Raw genomic sequence first — 15195 nt, 5'->3', positions numbered from 1 at the left:
ATTGTGTTTGATAGTTAATTTTTTAAAAATAAATAAATGTTTTTAGTGCAAAATTACAAAAAGTGACTAGTATCAATATTTCATGCATCCCTATAATAGTAAAATACATAGTAAAATTTCATAAGCGGTTTTGGAAGAATAGAGTGTACACAATTATTTCCAAAAGATTATTGACCCAATACAACAAATTTAAGTACAAATAAGAAGAAATAGTGTAGAAACATAATAACTAATGAGGAAAAAATTGCAAAGCTTATAAGAAAGGAATAATAACTATAAAATAGTGCAATAATCGAAACACAGTAATCAATAAACGATGATAGATATCAAAAGCAAGAACTGCAATAATACGACTAATACAACGATAAACACCAACAATCCTAAACTCTCTAAAAGCAAAACAACTCTTCACTACGTATTAATCTTTAACCCTAATATGCGTACTCCACGTCCTCCTATCTAAGATGATGTCCTCAGTAACCTGAAGTTACATTATGTCCTATTTAATCACCTTTTCCCAATAATTCTTCGACCTACTTGTACTTCTCCTTGTACCTACTACAACCAACCTCTCGCACCTCCTCATTGGGGCGTATGCTCATCTCTTTTTCACATATCCAAAACATTTCAATCTTGCTTCTCTCATCTTGCCATCACAAATGTAACTCCCTACCTTATCCTAAATAATCTCATTCCCTAATCTTATCACTTCTTGAATGCCCACACATCCATCTTAACATCTTCATTTCCATGCTATGCATCTTCTTAACATGATAGTTCTAATTGACCAACACTCCACCTCATACAATAAAATCGATCTAACCATCACTCTACAAAACTTACCTTTAAATTTCGATGATACATTTTCATCTATGACTTAAAAAGGCATCATGTCTAAACTCTAAACTAATCAAATCTCGTTTTAAGTAAAACTTGATAATAATACCACACTAAAAGAGCTTCCAAAATTATAATAAATCACAACAAACCAGACACTTTTTTCGTCGTTGCGCACTTGTTAACATTTATTTCAAAAGAGAATCAAATCACACTGCTACTAGAAGTTCGTAATTTCTTATTCACTTCAAGCAAAAATGGTATTTCCTGTGAGTATCATTTAACCATCAAAAGATCAAACTATCAAAGACAACTAAATAAGCATGTTAATTTACCAATTGAAATAAATATTTAGACGTCGTGACAAATCTCATCAATATGTAATTACGCAACAAGAGAATGAGGCATTCCTTTACACCACTGACTAAACAAGAATTCTTTTGATCTTTGCAAAGGATTCATAAAACTTTTGATAACTATGCAGCAGCATTGCAGACAATCCTTACTGCCAAAACTAGAAATATACTATTCAAGCAGTGTATACAAAAACTAATCAAAAGAGAGAGTAAGCAGAAAATTTGAATAGGTAAACCAAGCAATAACTCTACAGCAAGTAAACTACACAAAAGGAAAATAAACAGGTATTTGAAATCGTACTATATTGAATCTAGCATCTCCTGTGTAAAGCAACTTGTCTCTCGAGCTCGCTAAGCTTAAGTTCTATATCCGTTATAAGATCATCACATTTGTTAACAAGATCGCGGGCTATATTCCTGTTACTCTCATTTCTGTCATCTTCCCAGCCAGCATGCCTCTCCGTTGAACTAGGAGCCACAGCGTCACAAGCCACTGTTTGACTAACTTCCATAGATAAATTCTCCTTGTCATTTTCCCTGTTGCACTTGGGGGGAACTACACTGCTACTCTCGTTGCTGTCATGTGCATCAGTGGATGTGTAAACACTTTGTCCTGCATTATGCTTCTCCGTTAAACCAGGAGGCACAACGTATAAATTCTCCTTGTCATATTCCAAAACACACTTCGGAAGAACAACACTGCTACTATCATTGCTATCATGTGCATCAGTGGATGTGTAAACGCTCTCTCCTGCTTTATGCTTCTCCATTGAACCAGGAGGCACAACGTCACATGCCACTGTTTGACAAACCCCCACAGATATATTCTCCTTGTCATTTTCCCCATTGCACTTGGGGGGAACTACAATGCTACTGCCATTGCTTTCATGTGCATAGTCAGTGAATGTGTAAACTGTCTTTTTTGCAATATGCTTCTGCGTTGAGCGACAAGGCACACTGTCACAAGCCATTGTTTGTGAAACTCCAATAGACAAATTCTTCTTGTCATTTTTCCCACAACACTTGGGAGGAAAACCAGGAGGAACAGCAGGGTAATTTGGAAAACCAGGAGGAACAGCAGGGTAATTCGGAAATCCAGGAGGAGCAGTAGGGTAATTCGGAAATCCAGGAGGAACAGCAGGGTAATTCAGAAATCCAGGAGGAGCAGCAGGGTAATTCTCCACTTGTTTCGGTTGACAGTCAGTCCGTATACCAGGAAGAACATCACAAACATCCCAATCAGTTTCTAGTTTCACCTGCTTTAACTTGGGAGCAAAAGCAGGAGAATCATAAAGGTTACAAAGACGTTTTGATCTTCTTTTACTTCTTCGTCCATGAGAAAATCCTTTCAATGCATCAGCTAGAAATAGTATTTCTTTTCTCCACCATTTCAAATACTGTATAGTTACATCCGGTTCAAACAGCCTAGACGGATAGTATAACCTAAAATCAGAATCAGTAGGTCTGCTGTAGTTGTACCAGGCAAGTTCTGGACTTGAAGGCGAGCGAGGAATCCATTTAGGGAAGTCTTGATCATATCCAAACTGCATTGCTACACGATTTGGTCGATAAGGTTCTTGACAATCTAAACCAACAAGCTCAGACGCCCTCAAGCATCGAACGAAAGACTCCATTTCCTGATCCAAATTTTGTCCTTCAACTACTGTCCACTCTTCTTTTTCCTTGTAGAACCTGGGAACTAACCAACCTTCCACAGCCAAGGTATATGGCCTCCACTGAAACGTCTCTCCAGAGGAGTCAATAGTATTCCTCACATTAATCACACCTGATTGTTTCACATTGTGCCATCGTCCTATTCTCACCCCACTAACCATATTGTTATTCTGAGCCTGCTCTGGCTGCAAAGCTACCAACCTCTCCCAAGCCCAAACTTGAACAAAGAACTGTGGCGCCCAAAGACTAATTTCAAGAATGTCAAATCTGTCTCTATTTCTACTTGGAACTTTTGATGAAGCCATTATCATAGTCTGTTTCAACAAGCTCAAGTCCCTATATATGCTAGCAAGAACAGCAGGAGCAAGCGCTAGTAGCGTACCTCTAGCAAGATTAACAGCTATAGGGAAAACATGTGTACCTATTTTATCGTACTCATTACCTGGAAACACAAATCTTGATAACCAAAGAGAAAGAAAAGCTTCATGTTCATAATCCCTACCACTGTTCATGAAAAAATTTAACCACCTAGTATGATTATCAGCCTTCAATCCGATAAGGTCCCTTCGCGCTTTTTCAAGATTTTCCTCAATTTGTACCAACTCACGGTATTGAAGGGGTAAGAAAACAGGGTCACCCAAAACAGAGAACCCTCCCAAAATCATCATATCTTCAAGAGTAACAGTAGCTTCACCCCATGGAAATAGAAATGTGTTAGTATCACAACACCACCTTTCTACCAACCCAAAAATCAAATCTTTATCTGTATGGACTTTATATACTGAACCCATTATAGCTTCATAAATACCAGCAGCTTTCCATACAGAGTGATGAACAGACTCCATGGCTGCAACCCATTTCTTCCATTTGTTCTGGTGATGCCTACAGCCATTAAAGGAGACTTTCAATGGCCATTCAGATTCAGATGAAAAAGGGAGTGAAGGAAGCTTCAAGTTTGGACCTTCAATGGAAGAAGCGATGGGTTTCAAGAAATGGGCTTTTCTTAGTTGTGGGATTCCACCAAGTGGTGAAACCATAAACTCTTCTCTTCCATCAAAGATTGAATCTTTCATTGATTTTTCAAAATGGAAGTTTCACCAAGAGAGTGAGTTTCTTTTCTTTACTTAAGAGACAAGAAGAGTCTTTGTACTGAAAAAAAATGAAGAAAAGAAAAGATTTTCAGTGTGTTTGTTGTATGAAATTGATTTTAATAATCATTACTTGATATTTTCAGGTAAGGGAACCTTTTTTTTTGACCAATTGTTGTTTGGTATAGAGAAAAATATCTTCCAGAAAACGTTTTTAATTTAGTTATGTTTGGCTGGTCAAACATATTTTTGCTATAAAACAAAAAGCAATAGTAACATATGTAGTTTCAAGTAATGGTGCGTGAGTAGGCAAATTTTATCTTTACAATAAAAGTAGAGAGTTTATTTCTGAGAAATCCTTATCTCAAAAAAAAATAACTAAAGCAATTTAGAAAAACGTAACGGAAGTACAAGAAATAAATAATAATAATAAAAAAAAAGATAGTAACAACCCCCCCCCCCCCCCCCCGAGCCCCCACCTCCCAACCTATCATATTTTCATATTGTTTTTAACACTAGAAAATAATTAATTATTTCACTTATTTTCAAAAAATATTTTCCGCAAATACATTTTCCTTCCAACCAAACACACCCTTAAATTGTATACAAAAAAAGGAAATGTTCTATACTGACAATAGCTGCTGTGTTTTATTTGCCTGACACTTTTTATCCTTTTAGTCACTTCCAAATGTACTAATTGAGCTATATAAAAGGTCGTGAGTCACTAACTAATAATATTGTAATTTAAAAAATCAATAACAAAAGAAAAATGAGTTTTTAAGGGTTATACACTGTTAAAAATGAGTTTTAGTGTAATTAATAATTTTTGACAATAGATTCTGTAAATTTAGTGTAATTTAATATTTTTTTAGTTAATATTTGATCAAAATTTTTGAAAATTTAGTGTAATTAATATTTTTAAATTAGTGTTTGACTGTAGATTTTAAAAATTTATTGTATTAAATATATTTTGGTTAGTGTTTGATCATAGATTGTCAAGAAATTTGACAACTTTAATAACTCAAATTTTCAAATTTCAACTTTAAAATAATGGTCAAAAAGAAGTTTAAAATGTAATATTTTGAAATATTGAAAATAAGATTTATTATCTGCTGCAATACAACAAATAAATACTCCCTTCGACCTAATTCATGTAGCTTTTTTTGGATTTCGAGATTCAAATAAGTCTATCTTTGATTGTAATTTTTTAAATATATTTTTAAAATATTTTGAAGTATCAATTACTGTGACTTATAATATTTTTTTATGTAGTTTACAAATATATAAAATTCATTTAAAAATGAAGATTCCATGTGCAAATTCTCAGCCAAACTTAAATTGTTTCACTCTCGAAGAATGAAAAATCCACATAAATTGGGATAGTGGGAGTATGAAAATGTATATACGATGAAATTCACATAGTATATATATATATATATATATATATACACACAAAAAAGTTCTTACTTATCTACAAAATATACTTTTTATTTTGAAGTGAAGGTGTGTCAATTGACAACCTTTGAATAATATGGCTCTGCCATTGCTGACTTTGTATATTACTTAAACTTTACATGTGTATGCCTCAAATCCCAAGTTCTGATAGAAGAAAACGATTGCAGTATGTTGATTGTCAACGTAAAGAGGGGGATATTTGTGATGAAAATTATGACAAAACAAAATATGACAGGGCGTAAGGTTCATATTGTACCACCAGGTACATTGATATTTGGCATGTTCTAAAACATGTACATTATTAATACGTGAACCATATATAGTTGACAATATATAAACGAACATTTAAACTTTGCCTTAACTGACAAGTAAATATTCAAACTTTTAATATACACATCAAAATATCTCAACTTGTGCATCCTCATCGTGTCAGTTGAACACTTCAATTTACATGATCATTTAGATAAATTAAACGTTTTGAAAAGAAAAATATAAATTAAAAAAATTCAAGGGTTTAAAAACTTTTACACCTTTTTAAAGCAGCTAAATGTTTGTTTGCCTATAAACGGAATTTTAAGCTGATATTGTGCTTCTTATTTTTCATGCCCAGACTGAAAGATAGTATAAACCAAAACAACCGGAAACTTTTCAGTGCATTTGCCCTATACTTTTCGTCTCAATTTATGTAATACTATTTAGATTTTGAAAATTAAACAAAAAAATTCTTTGTCCGTGATTTCTTTACGTATATCATAACGTAGTACTTTATACATAGTTCTTAAACATGGGTGGATCATATTAAGAGAAGGGGCGTCAAGTGATGTCGTTACGTTGGAATTTTTTGTTAAATACATAACTAAGCATAAAGTGATATATAGAACAAATGACAACACTTGACATAAGATGTTGCTTGGCGTTTTTTTTTTTTAATCCTTTATGCTCTAAATATCAATACAGCTTATTCAAAATTCTGAGTAAGCTATTGTATATATAAATTTTATTTCAAAATAACTCAAAAATTTCATGTATGAATTAACAGTTGTTTAAAAAATTTGACTTTCGAAATACAGAGGATGCCATAAATTGAGATAAAGTGAGTACTCCCTCTGTCTCAATTTTATACGACATTGTTCGAATTTATAGAGTCAAATTGCTTAATTTTGATCATAAATTTAGACATATAAACACTGATATAATGAAGATTTATCTGCATAGTGATTTGGTTATTGCTCTTGCTGAGAAATGGTGTTTGGAGACTTAACACATGCATTTTATCATGGGGATAATCATCTGTTACTTTGGAAGATATGTTAATTTTGATTCAAATATATAATGTTGATTGATTGATTCGGATGATAGCTAAGTTTTGGTGGACAGTGTTACTGAATACCTGTGCTTATGTGTTGACAATGGTATCGACATTACCGAGGTTACTGAAGAGTCTCAGACAAAAAAGACAAAGGAAGAAGAAGATAAAAGTCTATCCTTGTCTGTTTCTTAAAATTTGGTCTGGGTTCATTTTATTCCAGCATTGGGCTTAGTTAAGATTATTCCCAAATGGGCCTCATAAAACAAAGAGCAATTATTGAAGAAGTGACCCAAACAATTTATCAGACTAGTTGAGCCCAACTCAGAATATTGTAGACATTTTAGGTTAGAATATTTGTTAGTGCAGAATACACAGCTGTACAAACACTATAACATTCTATTTTTTCGTCTGGTAGCATAACAACAATTCTGTATAAAGCAACACATCATCAATGAATAAATCATCAGAAAATTTTCGAATCTATTCCTTACACAATCTTACATTATGGGAGGCAGTAGGTAGCCAATGCATTAATCAAGATGCGTACAAGTTGATCTAGACATTGCCGTTATTAACAATAAGTGAAATTATTGGCTTGTTTACTTTTGGAAATTTGAGAGTCTAGAAGAAACCTTATAAAAAATATTTTGATGCTCCCTGTTTATTGTTTTCTCCGAAAATTCATGTTGCTCGCTGCAAGATAGTCAAATACTACAAAACGAATTTTGAACGCGTAGTCAAAAAGGGAACAAAATGCATAGTCAAAAAGGAAACAAAACACGTTTTGAACGCATAGTCAAAAAAGGGAGGTGCAGTACGCGGATTTTACGTGTTTCTAGTTTCCAATAAATAGAGGGCCTCTTGCCCTCATTTAGCTTATCCACAAAATACAATCCAAAAGAGTAAGAAAACAAAGAGAGTTATATACCAAGATAAATATTATAGTCTTGAGTGTCCTCTTTAGTGAGTTGTTCCTTTTATAAGAGAGAAGTGTTACTGTTGTTTTCTCCTTGTATTTGAGAGCAGTGTACTCTCATATTATCATAGTAAGATCCTTCTACCCCATGATTTTTCCCCTCTATCTGTTTGAGGGGTTTTCACGTAAAATTCTCGTGTCTAATTTATTTTTATTATTTATTATCATATCAAACTTTAGTTGTGGTGCTTTCTCCCTCTAACAGTGGTATCAGATCCCACGGTTATTCTTTCTATTTTATGTGAAGGTACTATTTGTGAATAGTAAATTTTCGTGAATACTAAAATTTAGTGAAAAGTACTATTCACATGAATAGTAAATTTTGGTGACGGTACAGTTTGTCATGATTGTTCGCAAAAATATTCAGAAACAATCTAGAAGGGTGTGAAACAAATAACAATATCGAATAGAATAAAGTTTGACGTTGAGAAATTCAATGGGACTAATTTCTCATTGTAGAAAATGAAAATAAGAATGATATTGAGAAACAGACAATTGCTTAGCTGCGATTGAAAACACGCCCACAGACTTTACTGATGATAGCAAGTGGAACGACATAGACAGCAACGCAATTGCTGATCTACACTTGGCACTAGCTGATCAAGTGTTGTCTAGTATGGCTGAAAAACGGACGGCCAAGGAAATATGGGATACTCTTATGGGATTGTATGAGGCCAAGTCTTTGCATAATAAAATCTTCTTAAAAAGAAGATTGTATACTCTTCGAATGGCAGAGTCCATGTCGGTTACTGAACACATCAATACTTTGAATACTCTATTTTTGCAACTTACAACAATGGGTTGCAAAATAGAGGGGACTGAACGTGCGGAGCTTCTACTTCAAAGTCTGCCTGACTCGTATGTTCAACTCATCATCAACCTGGCAAACAATATAGATAGTCTAGTTTTTGATGAAATTGCAGTAGCTGTCTTAGAAGAAGAAAATCAGCGCAAAAATAAGAAAGACGGACAAGCAAGTTCGCAGCAATCTGAAGCTTTGATGATGGTGAGAGAAAGACCAATCGAATGTGGCCCCAGTGAAAGTCACAATCACGGTAGATCTCAATCAAGAAGTAAGAAGAATATCAAGTGTTACAACTGTGGCGAGAAAGGGCACTTCAAAAAAGATTATCGGTTCAAGAAGAAGAGTGAACACCCTGAGTCATCAAATGCTCAAGGGAATGTTGCAAGTACCTTGGATGATGGCGATATTTTATGTAGTGAAGAAATATCAAATAATAAAGGTAGAAAATATTTCACTAATGTCTGGATCATGGACACAGGAGCAACATGACACATGACTTCCAGGAGAGAATGGTTCCATCAATATAATCTTATCTAAGTAGGGTCTGTGTTCATGGGAGAAGATCATGCTTTGGATGTTATTGGTATTGGGTCTATAAAAATAAAGATGTATGAACATTAGACTCCAATCCATTCCATCTCAAAACATCATCATCAACATAACCTCTTTATCAATCATTTTTCCTTAGTTAAATAAACATCATTCACCTCATCATCATTCACATCATCATCAAACATCATCATTCACATCATCATCAAACATCTTGCTCCAAAATCCTTATTTAATTCTATGTTCAATTTATAGAGACAAAAGGACATACTAGCTCTACCAAGGTTTCGTTCCTTTTTATGCCATTCACATTCATAGCTATCTCAATTCATTCTTTTCATTCCAATCAATACATATACACAAAAACCATCAATCTCAACCTCAAAACAATTATGAAAAAAAAAAGAAATCTCATCTTGGGTTCATGTGAATGAATACATGAATCCATACTCTCAACAAAACACAACTCAAGAACACCATCAATACATATGAATTTATAGACAAAAAATCATTTGTAGCCAATATATAGCCAAGGTTTATGAAATAAATATGAAAGATAATTATTCAATAATTCAAGTCATAAAAATCATCAATCAATTAATAGTATATAAAAATATTTTATAGTTTAGGAAAAATTCAAGAAAACCTTCATAGAAGGTTCAAGCCTTTCACAACTTCCATCCAACACATCTATGGGGCATATGGAAGAACTCAATCCATATTTTAGGTTAGCCTTACATACTTGAAGATTGAAGGAAATCAAGACTTGAAGGAATGGCTTGACACCTAGCTTTTCTTCTTCTTCTCTCAAATCTTGCTCTCAACATTCTTGGGTGTTTTTGGAGAGAAAACCCTTAGAAACTGATGTGGGGGGCAGAAATGGTGATATCTGGGGCAGTGTTTTAGATATAGGATGGGTGGGAAAGGTCCATAATACCCTTTTCTCAAGAAAAAACAGAAAAACGCATTCAAAAACCTGCAGGCACTATAGTGGCGCATCGCGCCAAGGGACAAACTTCAGAGACTAGTTTCGGGCGCTATAGTGGCACCGGGGCGCCACTGCAGCTCCAGGCCTGAATTTTCTGCAATGATGGTCTATAGTAAAATGGTCATAACTTTTGACTCCGAACTCCAAAAAATACAATCTTGGTGGCGTTGAAAAGAAGACTCAAAGACATTTAATTTGATACTCATAGGACACCCAATTCATTATATGATAGGATATATGGTCGTTCAAAGTTGATCCTTATACGAACTCATTCAAAAACTTAGTCGATAGAAATTCTCTAGACTCGGCTTGGTGTTAGAGAACCATTATGACCCTAAACCACCTATAATACTCTTCAAATACTTAGAAATTGATCCTAACTCATATATAAAATTACAAGTTATTCACTTCGAGTCTACACATATATGAAGAACGGTTTGAGTCTTGGCGAAAAAAAAATTGGGGTGTTACACATGCTCCAACACATCTTTGTCGATTGTTGTTTTGAGTGCAAACATTGCTTTGCCTTCTTTGATCTTCCACTTACGCAATGTTTCATTTGCATCCTCTGCCTCTGGTTGTGTAACTTCACTTCCTTTGACAACTTCGCAAAGATCTTGCCCTTGCATATAAGACACTATACATGTTGCCCATGTATTATAATTCTGGTTATTAAGCTTTTTGACTCTGCCAACTACTTGGAGATCATTCATTGTGCTGGCTCTGATACAAAGTGTTAAACTAAGCACAATCAAAAGCTTTATAATCGAAAAGAAAGTTAACAAGGAAGAAAGGAAGAGAAGAAAACTATGAAACTGTTTGCAGAGAAAAATGGCTTGATACTTCATTCCATACGTTGAGTGGCCTTATAAGGCTTACATACTTTTAGGAATCATATTCCCATTAAACCACTTCTCCTAAACTCTAGAAAAATAAATCTACACTAGTATAATTAAAAATACCACAACTGAACCAAATAACAAAGTAACAACTAAAACCTAGAAAATAGCTACTACCAATGACTTAGAGCCCGTTTGGATGGACTTAAAAAGTAACTTTTATGTATGAAGTGTTTTTAGAACTTTGAAGTGCTGAAAGTTATTTTTATAAATAAGCAGTTGAGTGTTTGGATAAAAATGCTTAAATGAGAAAAATGATGTGAATTTTAGGGTTAAAAGAATAAAAAGGGTAGTTTGGAATTTAGTTAACATATAAGGGATATAAAAGTAATTTCCATGGTCAAAGAAAATGACTTTAAACACTTGGAAAAAAAAAGTTAGGAATCCTAACTTGTCATTTTTTAATGACTTTAAGAATTTATGGCTTAAAGTTAGCATTAGGCAAACACATCCAAAAGGTTAAAAAAACGTTTTAAGTTGATTTTGACCAAGTTAAAGCCCATCCAAACGGGCTCTTAGTCAAACTAGAAAAATCAGCTGATGTTGCACCAAGTCCAGAGCAGGTATCATCCATGACAGCTGAAACACAAAAGTCTAGACCAGTCTTGGAAGAGCCGCATGGCAATTCCACAAAGGATGAAGTGGAGAGAGTGAAGCATGTCAAAAACCAACAGAAGAAATCTTTCCCAACTTGGTTGGTGATGTTGCTAGTTTCAATTTTTGGTGTTGTAATGGCGCTGCCTCTGCTTCAGCTTTGATGACACTGGAATCTTGTTTTGTGAACTATGGTAAAGAACAGACCTATCCTATATCATATCGCAATGAATATTCAGTCATCCCCGCTCCTGGTCCCTGATATTTTCCTAATTTTATAGGTTTTTGATTTACCTAGGCGAAATGTATATATCGGCATGACTCTATAGCTAATGGGCTTTTTCCCCCTATTGTGCACATCAATGGAAAGATTGCATAAAATGCTTTTATATTGAAGGTCTCGGAGTTGTGTTTCTAATTTTTTCAGCGAGGGGAGGAGGTATATATAGACTTCTGTAGTTGTACCCTTGACAGTTTCAGCAAGTGAGGTCAAATACTGAAAGTACGTTGAGTCTATCATTCTTTCTGGCAAAATTATCAGATATGTTATATATGAACTGGTGCTTATGCTGATCCCTTCCTTTCATTGTTAAGCTTTGGTAAATATAACTTTCCCTAATTAAACTAATCACCATTTTTTGCATATACACACTCTCATGTGATATAGAAAAGCCTTAGCTGGCCTTTCGTCTTATTTAAAAGTAACCTTTTCTCTTTTGGAGTCTACGGGAGCCCTCGTTCTGCGATGAACAAAATGTGTATCTATAGAGGAATGATTTTTAAGGCTTTCTGAAAATTTTCACTTCACAGTGCTCAAACTGAACCGGCATTTTGAAATTCCAGGGAGAAAAAAGAACAAGTTCCCCATATCCTCAGCCAGACTTTATGGATGTAAATCATTGTTTTTTGCCTTTTATTTCATATAAACTTTCTATCTTTCATATAAAGGGATTTAACAGCTACTATATACATAAAAAAAAAACCTTGTATATACAATGTAACTTTCTCGAATGAACCCTTCTGTTCTGATTTTTCATTTACAGTATCACTATTATTATGTATATGATGGTATACTGAATTTTAGGGATTTGAATATCTAGTTAACGTGGTTAGCTTATTTTCTTCATGTATCTATATCATTGTATCTTTGAGTAATGAGATAAGTTACTCTCCACGCCTTGTCTATTACATGGTATGAGAGCTAGGTAAATCCTCGTTTGTGCTTCCAATCCGCTCTTCAGTTGTGTGTGGGCGTGAAGGGAGTATTAGAGTCCCACATTTGATGGAGAATGAACTGGTGATTTGCTTATATGAATTTTGGACCTGTTTATTTGGACTAGATGGGTAGGTTTAATTTAGCAGAGACTAAAGGTATGTCTTCTGATTTCTGAGAGGTGAATGCAAACAAATATCATTTTCAAACAAGGAATTTGCATTTGTTGCAAGGAATAGGATTGATTTTCTAGGTGTGCATATTGTGAACCTATTAATTATAGATTCTGAATTCGTCCTTGGTTATCATGATTTGGGAGTTTAAAATAGTGACAATATTACCATTAACATTTTTGTGTTTAGACATGCATTGTAAACATCAACAATTTTCATTGCAGCTACATCATACACAATATGTTTACTACATAAGTTTTGAGTACTCATGGCTTACAGTCAATTAAGCTCCCGTTTGACAATAGATTTTAAAGTTAAAACTTGAAAATTTGAGATTTTTTGGAACTTTAAGTTGTGTTTGGATATGCATTTTATTTTAAAATGTTAAGTTTTGCGAATGAGTAAAATTTCTCCCCAAAACTGGGTTTTTGAAAACTCATACCAGTTTTTTAGGAAGTTGAAAATACAGATCTATGTCCGCTAGCTAAGATGTTCCAAATACAATTCCCACCCAAACGCTACTTGTCAATTTGTTTGACTCACCTTCATTTCTAGTCTGTTTAAAAAAAAATGATTCTTTCAGTTCTTAGCAATTTTTAGATTTCAACTTTTCATATGACATGTTTAAGACCACAAAATTAATGGACATTTTAGTACATTTGCCATATCTTTATTTTTATACCACAAGATTCAAAAGTTTTCTTTATTTTCTTAAATTTCTTGCCAAGTCAAACAGGTCAAACAAACTGAAATGGAGGGATTACCTAGTTTCTCAAGGTGTTATTCAGTCTCCATAAAATGTTTTGGCATTTTCCGCGATTATGGAAAATGATTTATTTATTTTTATTATATATGAATTGGTGGATTCCCCTAACATAAAGAAATCCGTCAAGATTTGGTTATTGCTGTAAAGGAAATTCAATAATTGCTCAAGTCACAAGTTCAATCCTAAGCACGATAGTACTCTAGTATTTTTTTTGAATCCCCTTATATAAATTTCCGGCTCTGTCACTTCTTTACTAGTTTCTCAAATGGATATAGTCGAGATGGATATAGATGTTATAGATGAGATGGATATAGACGAAGATCTGAACTTTCGCGATGAGAGTTCTAATGTCTCAAGTTTTAATAATGGGAATTTCAGGACAAAGATGGCGGCTGGCTCATTTTACATACCACAATCTAGCAAAGCACCTCTAGGGGAAGATGCACATTTTATTTGCATAGAGGAAGAAACCATAGGTGTAGCGGATGGCGTTGGTGGCTGGGCGAAAAAGGGTGTCGATTCCGGAGAATATTCTAGACAGTTGGTTAAAAATGCTGAATTATCGATTCACAAGCAGAAAGATCAGTGGTACAAAATTGATCCAATGAAAGTTCTCAACGAGGCTTATTTCAACACGAAATGTAAAGGTTCGTCAACAGCTTGTATTTTGACTTTAACGTGTGATATTGTACACGCGGTCAATGTTGGAGATAGCGGGTTTGTTGTTATAAGAGATGGGGTAATAGTTTACAAATCGGAAATTCAACAAAAAAGATTCAATTATCCCTTTCAGTTAGGGAATGGTGTTAAACTTGATGATCCAAATGTGGCACAAGAAATTAAAGTTACAGTAAGAACAGGGGATGTGATAGTGATGGCTACAGATGGATTGTTCGATAATGTTCACGGCTCTGAGTTGGAGATACTAGTACGTGACGGGCTAGTGGATTTAAGCGAACTGGGAACATTTCCAAAGATGTTAGCACAGAAGATTGCAGAATATGCACTGCAGAATTCAAAAAGTACATGGATTAATACACCTTTTGCTGAAGAGTCCAACAAAGCTCGCAAACATCATCGTGGTGGCAAGCGTGATGACATTACAGTGATAGTTGCCCATATTTTGCCCCGATAGTTCTATATAAGGGTTTAGGGTTCAGGATTTATGGCTTGTTCTTATCGATGATGTAAAACATGCCTGATCAAATTCGTTAACATGAGTTTGGATGAACTTTCTTATAATCTTTTGCTATTGATGCTCATAATCTTCTTGAGTCCCCTTTAATTTCTATATGAGTTTTAATTTTTAATTTGTGTGTGATAAATAAAATATTTACATCATCAAGGTACTTATAAATTAAATCTCATGATAAATGTTAAAAATAATTGCTTACATAGTAAACAGTTCAGTGCTTTGTTGCTCCTATGTAGATCAGAGTAGTCTACTTAGCAAACAGGCAAAAAACAAAGATCTATTGATCCATATGAAATAGTAGTTAATTGTCAACCCCTT

At 34.2% G+C, this 15195-nt stretch overlaps 2 protein-coding genes across 2 annotated transcripts; one reads left to right on the top strand and one right to left on the bottom strand.

The window, feature by feature from the left end:
• Positions 1 to 1260: 1260 nt before the first annotated feature.
• LOC129891827 (uncharacterized) lies at positions 1261 to 4002 on the bottom strand. The gene has a single exon (XM_055967312.1). The coding sequence runs from the start codon at positions 3938 to 3940 to the stop codon at positions 1505 to 1507; it is 2436 nt and encodes an 811-aa protein (XP_055823287.1). The 5' UTR covers positions 3941 to 4002; the 3' UTR covers positions 1261 to 1504.
• A 9960-nt stretch (positions 4003 to 13962) lies between these two features.
• Positions 13963 to 14936, top strand: LOC129891792 (probable protein phosphatase 2C 55). Its single transcript, XM_055967274.1, has one exon. It carries the CDS (start codon positions 13963 to 13965, stop codon positions 14815 to 14817), a length of 855 nt encoding a protein of 284 aa, XP_055823249.1. The 3' UTR covers positions 14818 to 14936.
• Positions 14937 to 15195: the final 259 nt, after the last annotated feature.

The sequence above is a fragment of the Solanum dulcamara genome, chromosome 6 (genome assembly GCF_947179165.1).
Source record: "Solanum dulcamara chromosome 6, daSolDulc1.2, whole genome shotgun sequence".
Lineage (NCBI taxonomy): Eukaryota > Viridiplantae > Streptophyta > Magnoliopsida > Solanales > Solanaceae > Solanum > Solanum dulcamara.
This window is presented reverse-complemented; position numbering and strand designations above follow the sequence as displayed.

What these genes read in the sequence shown, in the direction of transcription:
- LOC129891827 (XM_055967312.1), bottom strand. Translation starts at nt 3,940, where the DNA reads ATGAAAGATTCAATCTTTGATGGAAGAGAAGAGTTTATGGTTTCACCA.
- LOC129891792 (XM_055967274.1), top strand. Translation starts at nt 13,963, where the DNA reads ATGGATATAGATGTTATAGATGAGATGGATATAGACGAAGATCTGAAC.